This window comes from Microcaecilia unicolor, chromosome 13 (assembly GCF_901765095.1).
Source record: "Microcaecilia unicolor chromosome 13, aMicUni1.1, whole genome shotgun sequence".
NCBI lineage: Eukaryota > Metazoa > Chordata > Amphibia > Gymnophiona > Siphonopidae > Microcaecilia > Microcaecilia unicolor.
The window spans coordinates 23967207-23989198 of record NC_044043.1 but is presented as its reverse complement, the minus strand read 5'-3'; the positions used below and the strand labels follow the sequence as shown (position 1 = coordinate 23989198).

General features: G+C 49.6%; 1 protein-coding gene across 1 annotated transcript in view; it reads right to left on the bottom strand.

The window, feature by feature from the left end:
- LOC115456472 (desmocollin-3-like) overlaps positions 1-21992 on the bottom strand; it is a 209431-nt gene that overhangs the window by 153445 nt on the left and 33994 nt on the right. Inside the window, exons 3-5 of the mRNA XM_030185558.1 lie at positions 21762-21958; positions 15823-15942; positions 6888-7043 (exon numbers count right to left, since the gene is read on the bottom strand). Coding sequence (XP_030041418.1) covers positions 6888-7043; positions 15823-15942; positions 21762-21958 — 473 coding nt within the window. The remainder of the gene's footprint in view (positions 1-6887; positions 7044-15822; positions 15943-21761; positions 21959-21992) is intronic.

Sequence of the window (21992 nt, the reverse complement as noted above, 5' to 3'; positions counted from 1 at the left end):
GCCACCAAGAGGCTACGGCAAGAAAAGGTGCCACAGGAATGGTAGCTAACAGGAGACAAGACAGCCTTGTCTAGCAGCCTAAACTGCGGTATGCCACAGCTGCTGAGAAGTTACTGTATCCAACCCGCAGAAAAAAACGGGAATTGACCGACAAGGTGAAACATTGCCCAACGGGCAAAGTTGAAAATATGCTCCACAGTCAGAGACTGAACTGTGCTCAAGGGACAGAAAAGAAGCTGCGCTCATCAGGCAGAGTAGGATCTGTGCTCAACGCGAACAAACGATTTGCACACAAAGCACACAAACTGAGCCACGCACCACGGCCAAAGAGTTGCACACCTCTGGCAAAGATAGAAATGCACTGAACAAGCAGAGAAGAAGCTGAGAGTAACAGACAGAGGATGAGCAGTGCCCCACTGAAAGAGCTGGATGTTAGAGGTACCTGCAGAACTGAAGCTGCAGTAGCGATGGAACTGTGTATAAAATGCAGACAAGGAGCTGCTTTCCACACGCAAACAAGGAGCTGCACTCCGGATGCCAGCAAGGAGCTGCGCTCCTGACACCGGCAAAGGAAAAGTAAAATTAAAACAAATGACTACATTTCACCCATTCAGAGAAATAAAGGACCAGATTCTATATATGGCATCTAAAAAATCCATGCGGTAAACATTTCTGCCTAAGTGTATTCTATAAGTGGTACCTAAATTTAGGTGTGTCTATTTACACCAATGAAAATGTTGCATAAAGCCCTGCACGTAGATTTACACACACTGGGCCATATTCTATAACAATACGCATACATTTTAGAATGCCCACAAAACGCCCCTTTTGAACTGCACGCATTAGAATTTAGGCGCAGTTCATTATAGTGCTCATTATTGCTTAAAGCGAAAGCTACATACCTGTAGAAGGTATTCTCCGAGGACAACAGGCTGATTGTTCTCACTGATGGGTGACGTCCACGGCAGCCACTTCAATCGGAGATCTTCACTAGCAAAAGCGTTTGCTAGCCCTCGCGTGCGCACGCACACTGCGCATGCGTGACCGTCTTCCCGCCCGAACACGCTCGTGTTCGTCAGTCCAGTACATAGCAAAGACAAAGACAAGGGAAGACAGAACTCCAAAGGGGAGGTGGGCGGATTGGTGAGAACAATCAGCCTGCTGTCCTCGGAGAATACCTTCTACAGGTATGTAGCTTTCGCTTTCTCCGAGGACAAGCAGGATGCTTGTTCTCACTGATGGGGTATCCCTAGCCCCCAGGCTCACTCAAAACAATAAACATTGGTCAATTGGGCCTCGCAATGGCGAGTACATAACTGAGATTGACCTAAACTAACCCAACTAACTGAGAGTGCATCCTGGAACAGAATAAAAAAGGGCCTAGGGGTGGTGGCGTTGGATTCTAAACCCCGAACAGATTCTGTAGCACCGACTGCCCGAACCGACTGTCGCGTCGGGTATCCTGCTGTAGGCAGTAATGCGATGTGAATGTGTGGACAGATGACCATGTCGCAGTCTTGCAAATCTCTTCGATAGTGGCTGACTTCAAGTGGGCCACTGACGCTGCCATGGCTCTGACACTATGAGCCGTGACATGACCCTCAAGAGTCAGCCCAGCTTGGGCATAAGCGAAGGAGATGCAATCTGCTAGCCAATTTGAGATGGTGCATTTCCCGACAGCCACTCCCCTTCTGTTGGGATCAAAAGAAACAAACATTTGGGCGGACTGTCTGTGGGGCTGTGTCCGCTCCAGATAGAAGGCCAATGCTCGCTTGCAGTCCAATGTGTGCAGCTGACGTTCAGCAGGGTGGGTATGCGGACGGGGGAAGAATGTTGGCAAGACAATTGACTGGTTCAGATGGAACTCCGACACCACCTTTGGCAAGAACTTAGGGTGAGTGCGGAGGACTACTCTGTTATGATGAAATTTGGTATAAGGAGCATGAGCTAACAGGGCTTGAAGCTCACTGTCTGTACAAGCTGAAGTGACTGCCACCAAGAAAATGACCTTCCAGGTCAAGTACTTCAGATGGCAGGAATCCAGTGGTTCAAAAGGAGGTTTCACCAGCTGGGTGAGAACGACATTGAGATCCCATGACACTGTAGGAGGTTTGATGGGGGGCTTTGACAAAAGCAAACCTCTCATATACAAAAACATGGACTGATGAGACAAAGTCAGCACGGATTTAGTGAAGGGAAGTCTTGCCTCACCAATCTAATGCATTTTTTTGAGGGGGTAAGCAAACATGTGGACAATGGGGAGCCGGTTGATATTGTATATCTGGATTTTCAGAAGGCGTTTGACAAAGTGCCGCACGAAAGACTCCTGAAGAAATTGCAGAGTCATGGAATCGGAGGTAGGGTATTATTATGGATTAAGAACTGGTTGAAAGATAGGAAGCAGAGAGTAGGATTGCGTGGCCAGTATTCTCAGTGGAGGAGGGTAGTTAGTGGGGTCCCGCAGGGGTCTGTGCTGGGTCCGTTGCTTTTTAATGTATTTATAAATGACCTAGAGATGGGAATAACTAGTGAGGTAATTAAATTCGCCGATGACACAAAATTATTCAGGGTCGTCAAGTCGCAGGAGGAATGTGAACGATTACAGGAGGACCTTGTGAGACTGGGAGAATGGGCGTGCAAGTGGCAGATGAAGTTCAATGTTGACAAGTGCAAAGTGATGCATGTGGGTAAGAGGAACCCGAATTATAGCTACGTCTTGCAAGGTTCCGCGTTAGGAGTTACGGATCAAGAAAGGGATCTGGGTGTCGTCGTCGATGATACGCTGAAACCTTCTGCTCAGTGTGCTGCTGCGGCTAGGAAAGCGAATAGAATGTTGGGTGTTATTAGGAAGGGTATGGAGTCCAGGTGAGCGGATGTTATAATGCCGTTGTATCGCTCCATGGTGCGACCGCACCTGGAGTATTGTGTTCAGTACTGGTCTCCGTATCTCAAAAAAGATATAGTAGAATTGGAAAAGGTACAGCGAAGGGCGACGAAAATGATAGTGGGGATGGGACGACTTTCCTATGAAGAGAGGCTGAGAAGGCTAGGGCTTTTCAGCTTGGAGAAGAGACGGCTGAGGGGAGATATGATAGAAGTGTATAAAATAATGAGTGGAATGGATCGGGTGGATGTGAAGCGACTGTTCACGCTATCCAAAAATACTAGGACTAGAGGGCATGAGTTGAAGCTACAGTGTGGTAAATTTAAAACGAATCGGAGAAAATTTTTCTTCACCCAACGTGTAATTAGACTCTGGAATTCGTTGCCGGAGAACGTGGTACGGGCGGTTAGCTTGACGGAGTTTAAAAAGGGGTTAGATAGATTCCTAAAGGACAAGTCCATAGACCGCTATTAAATGGACTTGGAAAAATTCCGCATTTTTAGGTATAACTTGTCTGGAATGTTTTTACGTTTGGGGAGCGTGCCAGGTGCCCTTGACCTGGATTGGCCACTGTCGGTGACAGGATGCTGGGCTAGATGGACCTTTGGTCTTTCCCAGTATGGCACTACTTATGTACTTATGTACTTATGTACTCATGAAGCGAACCACTAAAGGCTGTCCAGAAATCGGCTTACCTTCCACACCGTAATGGTATGCACTAATAGCACTAAGATGAACCCTTACAGAGTTGGTTTTAAGACCAGACTCTGACAAGTGCAGAAGGTATTCAAGCAGGGTCTGTGTAGGACACGAGCGAGGATCTAGGGCCTTGCTGTCACACCAGATGGCAAACCTCCGCCATAGAAAAAAGTAACTTTTTAGTGGAATCTTTCCTGGAAGCAAGCAAGACTCGGGAGACACCCTCCGAGAGACCAAAGGAGGCAAAATCTACGCTCTCAACAACCAGGCCGTGAGAGCCAGGGACCGGAGGTTGGGATGCAGAATCGCCCCCTCGTTCTGAGTAATGAGGGTCGGAAAACACTCCAATCTCCACGGTTCTGCGGAGGACAACTCCAGAAGAAGAGGGAACCAGATCTGACGCGGCCAAAAGGGAGCGATCAGGATCATGGTGCCTCGATCTTGCTTGAGTTTCAACAAAGTCTTCCCCACCAAAGGTATGGGAGGATAAGCATACAGGAGGCCCTCTCCCCAATGCAGGAGAAAGGCATCCGACGCTAGTCTGCTGTGGGCCTGAAGTCTGGAACAGAACTGAGGGACTTTGTGAATGGCTCGAGTAGCAAAAAGATCCACCAAGGGGGTGCCCCACGCTTGGAAGATCTGGCGTACCACTCTGGAATTGAGCGACCACTCGTGAGGTTGCATAATCCTGCTCAACCTGTCGGCCAGACTGTTTACGCCTGCCAGATATGTGGCCTGAAGAAACATGCCGTACCGGCGAGCCCAAAGCCACATTCTGATGGCCTCCTGACACAGAGGGTGAGATTCGGTGCCCCACTGCTTGTTGATGTAATACATGGCAACCTGATTGTTTGTCTGAATTTGAATAATTTGTTGGGACAGCCGATCCTTGAAAGCCTTTAGAGCGTCCAAGAAAACAAGAAGGCAGATGATCCGCAAAATCCAATGTGGAAGCAAACAAAAGAGCAGATCGCTAGGTGGTATTAATCAGACTTTATTGGTGATTATTTCTCCAATAAAGTCTGATTAATACCACCTAGCGATCAAGCCTTTAGAGCATTCCAGACTGCTCACAACTCCAGGAGATTGATCTGTAGACCTTGTTCCTGGAGGGACCAACTCCCTTGGGTGTGAAGCCCATCGACATGAGCTCCCCATCCCCCATCCCAGGAGAGACGCATCCGTGGTCAGCACTTTTTGTGGCTGAGGAATTTGGAAGGGACATCCCAGAGTCAGATTGTCCACCAATGCAGGGATTGAAGAAAACTCGTGGACAGCCAGACTACATCCTCTAGATCCCCAGCAACCTGGTACCACTGGGAAGCTAGGGTCCATTGAGCTGATCTCATGTGAAGGCGGTACCTGGCTGTCCAGAGTAGAGCACATCGACACCTCCTGAATGGAGGGTAAGCGGTCCTCCCGGCGTCGATGCTTAGTGGGTGCCGATTCCCTCGGCAACCCAGAGCTCTTGGTACCTCGTCTGGAAGGTGACCGGTGCCGATGCTTCTTTGCCTTCGCACGAAGCATGTCACCGGAACCTCATGTACCGAAGAGGAGGACGTCGAATCCAAACGCCTCTTTCTCAGGGCCGGGTCCGAAGAAGGTCGATCCCGGGGGGGCTGTACTGCAGGAGCCCTTGAGGTAGGCGGAGACCTACTCAAGGGCTCACCGCCACCAGCAGGGGAATGGACAGCCCTCACCTGCGCTCCTGAAGAAGAGGCACCCTCCAACGACATCAGTACCAACGATGATCCCGGTACTGTAGACGTTGAAGCACCGGTCGATGACCTCAGTATCGCAGACGTCGATGCACCGGCCGATAACCTCGATACTGTAGACTTCGATACACCGGGCAAGGCCCCGAACAAGATGTTCCACTGGGCCAATCTCGCTACCCGAGTTCTCTTCTTTAACAGAAGACAGAGATTGCAGGCCTGAGGACGATGCCCAGCCCCCAAACACTGAAGGCACGAAACGTGCCTATCAGTGAGCGAGATAACCTGGTTGCACTGGGTGCACTTTTTGAAGCCGCTGGGAGGCTTCGATGACATGGGCGGAAAAATCACGCCGGCGAAGTGAAAATTCACGATGATGGCAATGGGCACAAAAAAATAGGGAAAAACCCGTACAGGCGGCCAAAAGGGCCGCTTCCGAAAGCGAAAGGAAACTTAACGGGAAAAAACTCGAAAATAAGGCTTTTTTTTTTTTTTAACTCAAACAACACGACGGAGAAGAAAATCGCAAGACTTCCGAACGGAAGAACGCGGCGAAAGGCGCGAGGGTCTCCTCAGGGCACAGACCGTCCGAAAAAACAGCCGCCCTGAGCCGCGGAAAAAAGAAGACTGACGAACACGAGCGCGTTCGGGCGAGAAGACGGTCATGCATGCGCAGTGTGTGCGTGCGCACGCGAGGGCTAGCAAACGCTTTTGCTAGTGAAGATCTTCGATTGAAGGGGCTGCCGTGGACGTCAACCATCAGTGAGAACAAGCAGCCTGTTTGTCCTCGGAGAAGTGCTGTTATGAACACTGATTAGCTTGTTACACCAATTAAGTTACACACTTAGTTATAGAATACAACTGGATTTCCGTGCGGATCTCTAGGCGCGCTATATAGAATCTGGCAGAACATGGCTCATAAAGGTTAAAGAGTCAGTGAAATCATATCCCATGACAGTTGCTTACTCATAATCCAAAGATCTAATTAGTAGACTACTTTTCTTTCCCAAGTTTGCATGGAGACATGATGAGGTGAAACACAGAAAACAATGAGTTAAAATACAGTGATTTGTTGTGGGCAGCAAGAAATTTAGGATGGGAGCATGAAACCATCTCTATAAAGGGATTTTCAATAGGACAAAGGGTTTACGGAAAAGCTCCAATTTTACACTTTAGCCCATAGAGGGCTGGGATTCTAAAGGAGCTAAAATAGAGGGAAATATCTGTCTGTCTCTCTCTGTATTCCAGGAGAGGGGGTGGGCTTTGTCTCAGTATTGGGACAACAGCAGTTATAGTACTTGGTCAAAAGAGTTAATACAAAGTGATTTATGTGCAGTGAAGCCTGTCAGAATAGTACAGATCACAGAAGACTAGAAAATCCTGAGAGTTACATTCACAGAAGTGTTTGCTTCACACCCACTAAAACCTCAGATGGAGGCACCAGGCGCCAGACATAGAAAGTACTGGAGCTGGCCCTGGGGGCTCCTGCCAGGTTGGGCCCCACATCCAGGGATGCTCCTGAGGATATGTTACAGAGATAATGTTCATCAAAAAGAAAACTGAAAACATAAACAAATGACAACCCTTACTTTAAACTCTGGGTACTCCTCACGGTCAATAGTCCTGGTAACAAAGATTTCTCCTGTCTCACTCTTGATGAAAAACAAATTAACTGGTGACATATCAACACCCTCTCCAGAAATGGAATAGAAAATAGTATAATTTTCCTGAGTGTCGGACTGGATCTGTAAACAACAACAACAAAAAAACCCACAGCATTTTAAAACAGATTACTTAGAAAACCGCTTAAACATTACTTACATGAAAATAAAATGGCAAATTTTGCCTGCCTTTTCTGAGTTTCTGAAAGACATACGTATACAATGCTCCTATACAAATTTCAATTTAAAAGTGAACATTGTGGGACTCGCTCCAACACAGGCTGTGCCTTGCAACATAGAAGACCTGGATTTGATTCCTATGTCAGACCTTCCTTCCTCTGAGTTGGTCAAGGAGGCTCAAGAAGTGGTGCTTACAGACTGTGGCTGGTGGGAGGGAAGGAGAGACTTCCCAGTCACTGGTAACAAAACTGGGACCTAAAAACCATGACGGCAGGTTTCTGGTGCAAGGCACCCAGTTGTAAGACTGTTTCTAAGATGACTGGGGTGGGTGAGCTGGAAAGGGATATAAAATAACAGTAAAAATATTCCCTGGAGAGTTGAAAATGAAGGCTCATAGGGGGCAATTTCATAAGAGGTCATCTAGGTTTAGGTATTATGAATGGGCATAAAGGAGTGGAATAACCTGTATTCATAATACAGAATAAAGTATAGAGAACATGGACATCAGTTATATTGATATAGGTAATGGACCTCTCACAACACACAGCTGTCCCAAGTCCTAACCTTCTCACATATATCTTTCAATCATTTGTCACTCCAACCTGCATCTTATCAAACAAACATTATTACAGTATCAGTAGACAGGAAACGGGGTCATTACTTTTTAAAAGAACTTAAGTAAAAAGTAAAAGTACTGGCATCAAAAGCAGTGAAGTAAAAGTACAAAGTCTTATGCAAGAAAATAAGTATTAAAGTATAGCCTCTTAAAACTACTTTTTTTATTATTACAAAGTAAAACGTATTCTTACCAAGTTGAACATGTAATTATTTTAGTCCTTCCTTATTAGATTTTTTAATCAAACGTTGATTTAAGGCCCAACAATAGCTCATGTTCAAAATGGTCATCAGTCATTTTACTTCTGTTTGGAAGATGATCCCACACACAAACACACAATCCTTCTCCACCCTTTCAACCCCCTGATACAACATACTCCTTCCCTCATGGTAGGTGGGATGACCATCATTTGTCATGACTATGTTGTTCAAGCTCCACCCCTAGTTTATCATTTTATTTTCCATTTGCTTCCTCACACAGCATGACACCTTTAAAACATTTTTAATTTTCTGGGCTGAATAAAAGCTCCTCTAGGAGTCCAGGAACTTCTAACAGGCAGCCAGAACACACTGCAGTATAGTGGGGCTGCACTGGGCCGTGCCTCAGGGCTGGGGTTTGAACCACCCGAAAACAAAATTACCATACTCTCTTTCTACTCGTCCCGTTCATATGAATTGCTGAGAACTGCAAATCAAGAACCTCCTGGGATTTCCACTGGTCAAGAAAACTGCCATTTTCTTCTTGACCACACCCCCTGTCACGTCATCAGATGCCAACTTGCATACAATTGGGCCCAAAATAATGGTCCCAGCTCAGATGTTTTTGGGACTGAAAGTTTAGGCCCAATCAAATGCAAGCTAGAGGTGGAGAAGCAATACTCTTTATCAGGGCCTCAGGGTTTCTGATATAGGGTATGATACATACCTGTAGCAGTTGTTCTCCGAGGACAGCAGGCTGATTGTTCTCACGACTGGGTTGACGTCCGCGGCAGCCCCCACCAACCGGAAGAAGCTTCGCGGGACGGTCGGCACGCAGGGCACGCCCACCGCGCATGCGCGGCCGTCTTCCCGCCCGTGCGCGACCGCTCCCGCCAGTTGAATGACTAGCAAAAGATGAAACACACAACTCCAAAGGGGAGGAGGGAGGGTAGGTGAGAACAATCAGCCTGCTGTCCTCGGAGAACAACTGCTACAGGTATGTATCATACCCTTTCTCCGAGGACAAGCAGGCTGCTTGTTCTCACGACTGGGGTATCCCTAGCTCTCAGGCTCACTCAAAACAAGAACCCAGGTCAATTGAACCTCGCAACGGCGAGGGAACAACAGAAATTGACCTACGAAGAACAACTAACTGAGAGTGCAGCCTGACCAGAATAAATTCGGGTCCTGGAGGGTGGAGTTGGATTTACACCCCAAACAGATTCTGCAGCACCGACTGCCCGAACCGACTGTCGCGTCGGGTATCCTGCTGGAGGCAGTAATGAGATGTGAATGTGTGGACAGATGACCACGTCGCAGCCTTGCAGATCTCTTCAATAGTGGCTGACTTCAAGTGGGCCACCGACGCTGCCATGGCTCTGACACTATGAGCCGTGACATGACCCTCAAGAGTCAGCCCAGCCTGGGCGTAAGTGAAGGAAATGCAGTCTGCTAGCCAATTGGAGATGGTGCGTTTCCCGACAGCGACCCCTAGCCTGTTAGGGTCGAAAGAAATAAACAATTGGGCGGACTGTCTGTTGGGCTGTGTCCGCTCCAAGTAGAAGGCCAATGCTCTCTTGCAGTCCAATGTGTGCAACTGACGTTCAGCAGGGCGGGTATGCGGCCTGGGGAAGAATGTTGGCAAGACAATTGACTGGTTAAGATGGAACTCCGACACCACCTTCGGCAGGAACTTTGGGTGGGTGCGGAGCACTACTCTGTTGTGATGAAATTTGGTATATGGAGCATGAGCTACCAGGGCTTGAAGCTCACTGACCCTACGAGCTGAAGTAACTGCCACCAAGAAAATGACCTTCCAGGTCAAGTACTTCAGATGGCAGGTATTCAGTGGCTCAAAAGGAGGTTTCATCAGCTGGGTGAGGACGACGTTGAGATCCCATGACACAGTAGGAGGCTTGATAGGGGGCTTTGACAAAAGCAAACCTCTCATGAATCGAACGACTAAAGGCTCTCCAGAGATGGCTTTACCTTCCACACGATAATGGTAAGCACTAATCGCACTAAGGTGATTCCTTACTGAGTTGGTCTTGAGGCCAGACTCTGATAAGTGCAGAAGGTATTCAAGCAGGTTCTGTGCAGGGCAAGAACTAGGTTCTAGGGCCTTGCTCTCACACCAAACGACAAACCTCCTCCACTTGAAAAAGTAACTCTTTTTAGTGGAATCCTTCCTAGAGGCAAGCAAGACCCGGGAGACACCCTCAGACAGACCCAACGCAGCGAAGTCTACGCCCTCAACATCCAGGCCGTGAGAGCCAGGGATTGAAGGTTGGGGTGCAGCAACGCTCCGTCGTTCTGCGAAATGAGAGTCGGAAAACACTCCAATCTCCACGGTTCTTCGGAGGATAACTCCAGAAGAAGAAGAGGGAACCAGATCTGACGGGGCCAAAAGGGCGCTATCAGAATCATGGTGCCGCGGTCTTGCTTGAGCTTCAGTAAGGTCTTCCCCACCAAAGGTATGGGAGGATAAGCATACAGGAGGCCGGTCCCCCAATGAAGGAGAAAGGCATCTGACGCTAGCCTGCCGTGTGTCTGAAGCCTGGAACAGAACAGAGGCAGCTTGTGGTTGGTCTGAGAGGCGAAAAGATCCACCGAGGGGGTGCCCCACTCTCGGAAGATCTTGCGTACCACTCTGGAATGGAGCGACCACTCGTGCGGTTGCATGACTCTGCTCAGTCTGTCGGCCAGACTGTTGTTTACGCCTGCCAGGTACGTGGCTTGGAGAAGCATGCCGAAGCGACACGCCCAACGCCACATACCGACGGCTTCCTGACACAGGGGGCGAGATCCGGTGTCCCCCTGCTTGTTGACGTAATACATTGCAACCTGATTGTCTGTCCGAATTTGGATAATTTGGCAGGACAGCCGATCTCTGAAAGCCTTCAGTGCGTTCCAGATCGCTCGGAGCTCCAGGAGGTTGATCTGCAGATCCTTTTCCTGGAGGGACCACAGACCCTGGGTGTGAAGCCCATCGACATGGGCTCCCCACCCCAGGCGGGATGCATCCGTCGTCAGCACTTTCGTGGGCTGCGGAATTTGGAATGGACGTCCCAGGGTCAAATTGGTCCGAATGGTCCACCAGTGCAGTGAAGTGCGGCAACTGATGGAGAGGTGGATGACATCTTCTAGATTCCCTGTGGCCTGGCACCACTGGGAAGCTAGGGTCCATTGAGCAGATCTCATGTGAAGACGAGCCATGGGAGTCACATGAACTGTGGAGGCCATATGACCCAGAAGTCTCAACATCTGCCGAGCTGTGATCTGCTGAGACGCTCTGGTCTGCGAAGCCAGGGCCAAGAGATTGGTGGCCCTCGCTTCGGGAAGGTAGGCCTGAACCGTCTGGGAATTCAGCAGCGCTCCTATGAATTCCAGAGACTGAGTTGGCTGGAGATGGGACTTTGGGTAATTTATCACAAACCCCAGCAGCTCCAGAAGTTGAATAGTGCACTGCATGGACCGGAGGGCTCCTGCCTTCGAGGTGTTCTTGACCAGCCAATCGTCGAGATATGGGAACACGTGCACTCCCAGCTTGCGTAGGTAGGCCGCTACCACCACGAGGCACTTTGTAAACACTCGTGGGGCAGAGGCGAGCCCAAAGGGCAGCACACAATACTGAAAGTGCCGTGCGCCCAGGCGGAATCTGAGATACTGTCTGTGAGCTGGCAGTATCGGGATGTGAGTGTATGCGTCCTTTAAATCCAGGGAACATAGCCAATCGTTTTTCTGAATCATTGGCAGAAGGGTGCCCAAGGAAAGCATCCTGAACTTTTCTTTGACCAGGAATTTGTTCAGGCCTCTCAGGTCTAGGATGGGACGCATCCCCCCTGTTTTCTTTTCCACAAGGAAGTACCTGGAATAGAATCCCTGCCCTTCCTGCCCGGGTGGTACGGGCTCGACCGCATTGGCGCTGAGAAGGGCGGAGAGTTCCTCTGCAAGTACCTGCTTGTGATGGGAGCTGAAAGACTGAGCTCCCGGAGGACAATTTGGAGGCAGGGAGGTCAAATTCAGGGCGTATCCGCACCGCACTATTTGGAGAACCCACTGGTCGGAGGTTATGAGAGGCCACCTTTGGTGAAAGAATTTTAACCTCCCTCCGACCGGCAGGTCGTCCGGTACGGACACTTGTAGGGCGGCTATGTTCCCGTGGATCCAGTCAAAAGCCCGTCCCCGGCTTTTGCTGTGGAGGCGCAGGGGGCTGCTTAGGCGCACGCTGTTGACGGGAACGAGTGCGCTGGGGCTGTCCCTGTGCCTGACGAGGCCTTCGGGCCGGCTGGTTGTACCTACGCTTCGCAAAAGAATAGGGTGCAGCCTGCCGAGCCCGGGAAAAACGCCCGCCCGCGGGGGCGGGTGCTGAAGGCGCCCGGTGGGAGAGCTTGTCGAGAGCGGTTTCCCGCTGATGCAGTTGGTCAACCATCTGCTCGACCTTCTCGCCAAAAATATTATCCCCCCGGCAAGGGACGTCAGCCAGTCTCTGCTGGGTGCGGTTGTCCAGGTCAGAGGCACGCAGCCATGAGAGCCTGCGCATCACTATACCTTGGGCCGCAGCACGAGATGCCACGTCACAGGTGTCAAAAATCCCCCTGGACAGGAACTTTCTGCACGCCTTCAGCTGCCTGACCACCTCCTGATATGGCCTGGACTGCTCCGGCGGGAGCTTATCGACCAGGTCCGCCAGCTGTTGCACATTGGTCCGCATGTGGATGCTCATATAGAGCAGGTAAGATTGGATGCGGGTCACGAGCATGGAGGATTGGTAGGCCTTCCTCCCAAATGAGTCCAGAGTGCGAGACTCCCGCCCCGGGGGCGCCGAGGCGGTATCCCTCGAACTCCGTGCCCTCTTGAGAGCAGAATCCACGACCGCTGAGTCATGGGGCAACTGGGGCCGCATGAGCTCTGGGTCAGAGTGGATCCTGTACTGGGACTCTGCTTTCTTGGGAATGGTGGGGTTAGTTAGTGGTCGCACCCAGTTCCGAAGCAGCGTCTCCTTCAGGACATTGTGCAGCGGTACCGTGGAAGACTCTCTAGGTGGTGATGGATAGTCGAGGACCTCGAGCATCTCGGCCCTCGGCTCTTCCACAGAGACCACGGGAAAGGGAATGCTTATAGACATATCCCGCACAAAGGAGGCAAAGGAGAGACTCTCAGGAGGTGAGAGCTTCCTCTCCGGTGACGGCGTGGGGTCCGAGGGAAGGCCCGTAGACTCCTCTGAGGAGAAATATCTCGGGTCTTCCTCTTCCCCCCACGAGTCCTCATCCTCGGTATCGGACATTAGCTCATGTAGCTGAGTCCGGTACCGGGCCCGGCTCGACGTCGAGGCACCGAGGTCTCGGTGTCGTCGAGCGGTGGACTCCCGCGCCGGCGGGGACGGAGCTCCCTCCATCGACATCGACGGGGACTCCACCTGCGTGGCGGTCGAGACCGGCACCGCAAGCGGCGGCGGTGTCGACAGCCCCGGCGCCGGGCTAGAGCTCGCCGGCGCCACAGTCATCGGCGCCGGGGGCGCAAGCACCCCCGACGCCGGCACAGCCTGGCGCATCAGCCCTTCCAGGATCCCCGGAAGGATGGCTCTGAGGCACTCGTCCAGGCCCGCTGCCGGGAAAGGCGGTGGGGCCGGTAAGGGTGTCGGTGCCAGAAGCTGCTGGGGGCCAGGAGACGGCACCGAGGTGCCGGAACCCCGACGCGTCGGTACCTCCACCACCGACGGAGATCTCTCCTCTCTGCGATGACGCTTCGGCGTCGACTCCCCTTCAGGGTGCACCGAGGGCTCCCGGTGACGGCGCTTCTTATCTTTTTTCCGGTGCACGTCACCGGCGCCGGAGGGCATGGAGGAGGAGGAGGTCGATCCCCCTCGGTCTCGAGGTACCGGGTCCGACAGGGTTCGGTCCCGTGGCTCACGAGCTGAGGGAGTGACCGGGGCCGACAGCCCACGCGGCCTCTCAACCCCACTCTCACCGGCGGACCGGCGGGCCGACGGGACCTGTTCTCCTGGGGTCGCTGCCATCGGTGCCGATGTCTCGGGCATCGATACCGGTACCGAAGATCCGGCCTTCGATACCGATGTCGAGGGGCCGGCGCAAGTTCCAAAAAGACGGTCCCGCAGAACTTGCCTCGCAACCTGAGTCCGTTTCCGGAGACCGAGACACAGCGCGCACGACTTGAGATTGTGCTCCGGCCCGAGGCACTGGAGGCACCAAGCGTGGGTGTCGGTCTGCGAGATCGGCCGGCCGCAGCGACCACACTTTTTAAATCCACTCGGGACCTTCGAGGACATCGACGGAAAAATCGCGTCGGCGAAGTCAAAGTCGGCAATGGTGGCTAAAATCACACCACGAAAAACTAGCCGACCGAGCGGCCACTAGGCCGCAACGAGGCGTCCCCGCTGGAAGCGAGGGAAAAGGGGAGCGCGTGCTCCACACGCGCGAAAATCTTTTTTTTTTTTTTTTTTTTTAACAATACGAAGAAAGAAAGAAAGAAAGAGGAACCGAACGGGTCAAAGCAACGATCCGCGTAAACGCGGTCGAAAAATCCGGCGGCTGAACGGAGAGAGAGGCAATTGCACAACTCTCTCCAGTCGCGGAAAAAAAGTAACTGGCGGGAGCGGTCGCGCACGGGCGGGAAGACGGCCGCGCATGCGCGGTGGGCGTGCCCTGCGTGCCGACCGTCCCGCGAAGCTTCTTCCGGTTGGTGGGGGCTGCCGCGGACGTCAACCCAGTCGTGAGAACAAGCAGCCTGCTTGTCCTCGGAGAACCGGCACCTCCAATTGATCCAAAACGCTGCTATTAAACTTATTAAAGGTGCTAAGAAATATGGCACCACTCTTGCGTGAGGCCCATTTCTTGCCAATTGCATCCTGTATATCCTACATGGTATTGCTTTTGGTTTTTTCAAAATTCTACAGGCTCATCTTCCTCATTTTCTATCAGATCTCTTAATCCCCTATTGCCCTCAACGTACCCTTAGATTAAGCCAGCAATACTTACTTACTGTACCCACACCTAAATAGATACGAAAGGAGCATACCAGGAAAAAGATTTTCAGTGTTGTAGGCCTTGGACTTTGGAATGCTCTCCCTGCTTAGATGAGATTGCATGAATCCTTAGTCAAATTTAAAAGCAACCTAAAGACCTTGTTATTTGAGGGTCATCTAGGTTCTTCTCTTTTTTTTTTGGGGGGGGGGGGGGGAGAGAGGCACTACTGTGTTGCTATGATGCTGTCTTTACTTCTCCAACCTTTCCTGTCCTAATAAAATTCCTTTTGATATTTCTTTATTGATTGATATATATGCGAGCGCTAAAAAAGTCAGCGCACCTTAGTAAAAGACCCCGAGTGTTTCCAAAGTTTCCGTAAGTCTGAATGTGGATTGACACTGAACAGACTGTTTACTTAGAAATCCATCATAAAGTTCACTCTAAGGCATTATTTGGTATACTCCTAAACACTATTCACACCTATATGCCTAGTGCCCCTCCATGTCAACAATGGGCCCCTCCAAAATGTCAAGTCTGGCTACACCCCTACTGTACCTGTACAATGTTGTAGGATCAAAATTCACCTGCAGATTTTGCTAGAAAAGCTACAATAAAAATTAAGCATTAACTGAATTTTCAATGGCACAAGAACACAGTATCATCCTCGGGCACCATTAAGTCTGAAATTTGTTAAAGTCCTATGGTACATCTATTCTGCCAAGAATGATCTTCATGTATGCTCACCACACAACCAAAATGCTTGATCTTGCAACCATTCAATAAGGAAGAAATTGTAGTAGTTGTGTACTGAGCGTTGCTTAATGCTATATTACAATATTCAGTACAGGCATTACACAGGACGGGTGTGAAAGTACATGACCTACCTGCTGAACAAACTGTGGAAAAGGTGGAAGTGCATTCTCCATGATGGAAAAGGGGAGCGGACGCCATCTTCTTTTTGTACGCCTAAGGATAGCTTCCCTGGCATGTCTCTTCTTCGATTCCTGAATTTTGAAAAAAACATTGATAGATAAATTAACACTTTATACTGGAATCTTCAGGCCTTATGCTGTAGCCAAGAACACAATTTAGTTAACGTTTTATAATCTTAACCCTGTTATGTAGTAATACAGGCCCATTAATGAAAGCTTCTGGAATATCCCTGTTCCCTGAGAAAACTGCAAAGTGGGAAATTTTATCAAATATGTCTTTCCCTATTAGTAATTTGGAAGAGAAAGGCCCTGGAAGCAATTTCTTCCTTTCCTCGGTCCCTTCATGCTTAGCCAAAAAACAGAAACCAATACAATATGTTAAGTACAGCTAACACAACTTAAATTGAAAAGTTATTTTACAAAGATAAGCTAAAGGTAAAATTATGTCTTACCTGATAATTTTCTTTCCTTTAGTCAAAGCAGATGAATCCAGGAACAGGTGGGTTGTATCTGCCTAAGAGCATGTGAAGATAGAGACCTCCTTGTCACTTCAGTATAGGTCGCATCCCCAAGCAGAGAAGTATGAGAAAATACATAAACAAAAAGACAACCTCCTCACAACAAAGCTGTAAGAAACACAACGCTTGAGAGTCAACAAGACTCAATTGAACATAGAAATCCTTTGTCTAATGAATTGACTGATCCTTTCAAAACCTAGAAACAGACAGAAAATGAATGAAAGAAGAGCGTGGCAATAGAAACCTGGATTCATCTGCTACGACTAAAGGAAAGAAAATTATCAGGTAAGACATCATTTTAACTTCCTTAGCATCAGCAGCAGATGAATCCAGGAACTGGCGGGATGAAACAAAGTAGTCCCGAAATAGGGTGGGACACCGCAGCTACCCGAGAGAGCACTGTTGATCCAAAACGAGCATCCTCCCTTGCCACCACATCAAATCTGTAGTGCTTAACAAAAGAATGTTAAGAGGCCCAAAGTAGCCACATGACAAATGTCATCCAACAACAGTACGCCCATCTCTGCCCAGGAAGAAGCCTGTGCTCGAGTAGAATGAGCCCTCAAAGCTTCTGGAGGAACAGAACCTTTCAGCAGGTAAGCCACAGAAATGGTCTCCTTCAGCCACCTTGCAATCGTAGCCTTGGACGCTGCATAACTCCGCCGGGGACCAGAGAAAAGGACAAACAGATGATCTGAGCAGCGGAAGACATTAGTCATCTGCAGATAATAGAGCAGAGAAAGCCTAACTTCCAAAAGACGTAAATGTGAGAAATTATCTGGAGAATCCCTCTTCCGAAAGGAGGGGAGGAAAAGCTGCTGATTCAAATGAAAGGCCAACACAACTTTGGGCAAAAAGAAAGGAACTGTCCTTAAAGTGACTCCAGATTCCGAGAACTGAAGAAAAGACTCCCTACACGAGAGGGCCTGCAATTCTGAAACCCAGCATGGCAAGGAAATAGCAACCAAAAATACGGTCTTCAAAGTGAGATCCTTCTCCATAGCAGAGCGCAACGGTTCAAAGGGAGGGCCTTGCAAAGCACTGATCACCAGATCCACGATGGGCACAGATGCTAAAGCGGAGGGCGAAGATGGAGTGCACCCTTCAGAAACCTGACCACATCTGAATGAATCGCCAGAGTAGAACCAGCTACTCTTCCACGGAAACACACCAGAGCCGCAACTTGCACCCGAAGAAAGTTAAAAGACAACCCTTTCTTCAGACCACCCTGGAGGAAGTCTAAAATCTGAGCAACAGATGCCGTAAAGGGGGACCAAGCGTGCTCATCACACCACACCTCAAACGTACGCCACACCCTGGCATACGAAGTGGTGGAACATTTTTGGGCTCGCATCAAAGGGGTGATAACAAAATCCTCATAGCCTTTTTTCCTTAGTCTCGCCCTCAAGCCATAAGACCAAAGCAGGAGACGTCCTCCATCTGAATTGGGCCTTGATAAAGAAGACCTGAAAAGACCGGAAGCAGCAGAGGAGGATCTACAAGCAGCTGAACTAGATCTGCATACCACAGTCGACGTGGCCAGTTCGGGGCTATCAACACCACAAGACCGGGATACCATCTGATCCAATGCAGAAGCCATCCGATCAGAGGTCAAGGAGGAAAGACGTAGAGAAGATCCAGATTTGGCCAGGGTCGAGACCCAGCGAGTCGACCTCTCTTCTTCTGCTGAAAAACTTGGGAACTTTGTAGTTTTGTTTGCTCACCATCAAATCCATAACCGGAGTGCCCCACCTCCAACAGAGTAGACGGAAGGTCTGTGTCGCTAACTCCCACTCTACCACATCCAGGTGATGACAGTTGAGAAAGTCTGCTTGTACATTGCTCTGACATGCAATGTGAGCCGCCGACAGAGCAGATGGGTCTCCACCCAATTCAGCAGAACAGTTGCCTCTGAGGCCAAGGCAAGACTCTGAATCCCCCCCTTGATGGTTGATGTAAGCTACCACCAAGGTGTTGTCTGAAATAACTCGAACTGCCTGTCCTTCCAAGAGATCTTGAAACGCTCTGAGAGCCAGCATCACCACTCTCAATTCCAATCGGTTGATCGACCACTGCGTCTTTGACTCTGACCATAGATCCTGTGCCACACAATGAAGACAATGGGATCCCCATCTCGACAGACTGGCATCCATGACTACTAGCACCCACTGCGGGGACATCAAAGGCATTCCCTTCTGAAGGTTGGAGGCACACGGCCACCATGCCATGCTGTCCCTCACCAAACGAAGCCACGTCAGATGACGAAGATAATCCTGGGACACAGGGGACCAGTGACTCAACAATGCAAGTTGGAGAGGATACATGTGAGCTCTCACCCACAGAACCACTTCCAGTGTGGCTGTCATAGAGCCAAAGACTTGTACATACCGTGTTTCCCTGAAAATAACACACTGAGGCATATTTTCAAAGCACTTAGCCTTCCAAAGTTCCATAGGTTTCTATGGAACTTTGGAAGGCTAAGTGCTTTGAAAATATGCCTCACTGTCTTATATTTATTTTTCCTCCCCAAAACGCGCTAGGTCTTATTTTCGGCGGGATGTCTTATTTTCTGGGAAACATCGGTCGCCCCCCCACCCCCCCACCCGAGGTCGCCTGGCCCCCCCCTCTGTCGCTCCCGGAACTAACCTGAAGCTCCTTTCACCTTCGCAAGTTCGGATTTGGAGCAGCAAGCAACAGCAGGGCAGACCTCTCCTTCCTTCCGTGCCCCGCCCTCGCCTGACGTTATGTTACGTCAGGCGAGGGCGGGACACGGAAGGAAGGAGATGTCTGCCATGCTGCTGCTCCAATCTGAACTTGCGAAGGTGAAAGGAGCTTCAGGTTAGTTCCGGGAGCGATGGAGGGGGGGCCCAGTGACCTCGGGTGGAGGGGGGCGCGACCTCGGGTGGCTCTCGGCGGCCCTGCTTAAAAAAAAAGTTTGGTAGGTCTTACTTTTGTGGGGATGTCTTATATTTTAAATTTGCAGGAAAACCCCGGTAGGTCTTATTTTCGGGGTAGGTCCTATTTTCGGGGAAACATGGTAGTTTCACGCCTGAGGACAAGGGGAACATAACAGGGCGCGAGCCTGGGAACATAACAGGGCGCAAACCTGGGAACAAAGTTTAAGTCTCCTGCTCTCCAGCAAGAAGACCCGCCCCTATGCTGTATCGAAGCGAACCCCTAGATATTCCAGAGACTAGGAAGGAACTAAGTGGCTTTTGGGAAAATTGATAACCCTACCGAGAGGTGACCGCCTGACTGTCTTCTTCCGAATCCGTTCAAATCAACCAGTCATCGAGATACGGATGAACTTTGATCCCTTCTTTTCTGAGGAAGGCTGCTACTACAACCATAACCTTGGAAAAGGTGCGAGGAGCAGTCGCTAGGCCAAAGGGACGCGCACAGAACTGAAAGTGACAGCCTAAGATGGCAAACCAAAGAAACCTTTGATGGGTGGGGGGCCAAATGGGAATATGCAAGAATGCCTCCTTCAGATCTAACACTGTAAGAAACTCTCCGGGTTCAACGGACGCTATGACTGACCATATGGTCTCCATTTGGAAGTGACGAACCCGTAGACACACTCACATGAGGTTGAGAATAGGCCTGAAAGATCCCCCTTTCTGAGGGACTACAAAATAGATTGAATATCGGCCTGTGCGAATTTTGTCCTGGGGAACACAGACGACTGCCCATAGATCTAGCAACGATTGCAACGTGCCTAAAAGGGCCTGCTTTCTGGCCACCGTGGCACAATAGATTCTAAAAATACATCTGCGACGGGCGTTGCAAATTCTAACCTACAGCCATCTCTGATGGTCTGTCGTGATCCCGGCCCACTCCTCGTAAAAAAGGGATAATCGACCCCCTACGGGAGTCCTCGAAGAGGGGACCAGCGTCCCATCATTGTGAAGAATGACCAGAGACTTGAGTTCTGTTTCCAGAGCTTACTGCACGCTCATCAGTCCGAAAGGAAGACTTCTGCTGGAATCTAGTACGCTAAAAGGGCCAGGCCTATAACGTCGGGCAACAGAAAATGGGGCCTAGAAGAACCTGACTTAGAATTGGATTGTCTTCTGGAAGACGCTGGGACTTCGAATCTCCCAAATCCTTCACAATTTTCTCAAGATCTTCCCCAAACAGCAACTTCCCTCTAAAGGGCAGCCTCGTAAGATGTTGTTTCTACTACTACTACTTATCATTCTATAGCGCTACTAGACGTACGCAGCGCTGTACACTTGAACATGAAGAGACAGTCCCTGCTCGACAGAGCTTACAATCTAATTAGGACAGACAAACAGGACAAACAAGAGATATGGGAATATTAAAGTGAGGATGATAAAATAAGGGTTCTGAACAAGTGAATAAGGGTTAGGAGTTAAAAGCAGCATCAAAAAGGTGGGCTTTTAGCTTAGATTTGAAGACGGTCAGAGATGGCGCTTGACGTACCAGCTCAAGAAGTCTATTCCAGGCATATGGTGCAGCAAGATAAAAGGAACGGAGTCTGGAGTTAGCAGTGGAGGAGAAGGGTGCAGATAAGAGAGATTTACCCAGTGAATGGAGTTCCCGGGGAGGAATATAGGGAGAGATGAAAGTGGAGAGGTACTGAGGAGCTGCAGAGTGAATGCACTTATAGGTCAATAAGAGGAGTTTGAACTGTATGCGGAAACGGATAGGAAGCCAGTGAAGTGACTTGAGGAGAGGGCTAATATGAGCATAACGACACTGGCGGAATATTAGTCGTGCAGCAGAATTTTGAACAGATTGAAGAGGAGAAAGATGGCTAAGTGGGAGACCTGTGAGAAGCAAGTTGCAATAGTCTAAGCGAGGGAGAGAAGGAGACAAGAGCTGTACATGGATGGGAGGCAGAGAAGGAGACAAGAGCTGTACATGGATATGAGGGCGAGAATGGGCAAGTAGCACATGGATGGAAGTGAAGGGAGAGGAGAGGGAGACATTCTGTACATGGAGGGAAGGGAAAACGGGAAATGCAGCACATGAAAAGAAAGGCATGGAGAGGAGAGGGGGTCATGATGCTAATAGATGGGAGAGAAAGGAAGGAGGGACACACCGATCCCAGGTGCTGTTATAGAATACGCTGTCACTGCATGGCTTGATTTTGACAGCCTGGTGACAATTCCCCAAGGAAACCAAATTCTGCAGAATGGGTCAAAGCTGGTGGCTGCACATCAGGACTCTGATTATAATTCATGCACATATTATTACGGTGTCAGCCCAACTTGAACTAATGTTAAAATTAACAGGCCTTTGAAAGTAAAATCTCCCATCCTATTGCAAAACTGAGTATTATAAATTTACTGAAGCAGTGGGAATTTTAAATCACGTGTTCTCTGTTTATTTTTTCATTCTGCTTACCTTCTTATGGGGCACCAAGACAACATGAAGCTTCCTTTCATCCAGCGTTTCCATGTCCTGAATTAATATGGTAACTTTTCTTTTTGAAGGTAAAGTCATGGCATGTCTTGTGTATAATGCATCTTCGATAATACTGAAGCCTGGATCCTTTGAAATGGCAACAATGCTGTTGGACTTCATACATTTCTCCAAGTTCACTGTATGAAAGAATTTTCAAAGAAAAGAGAGTAG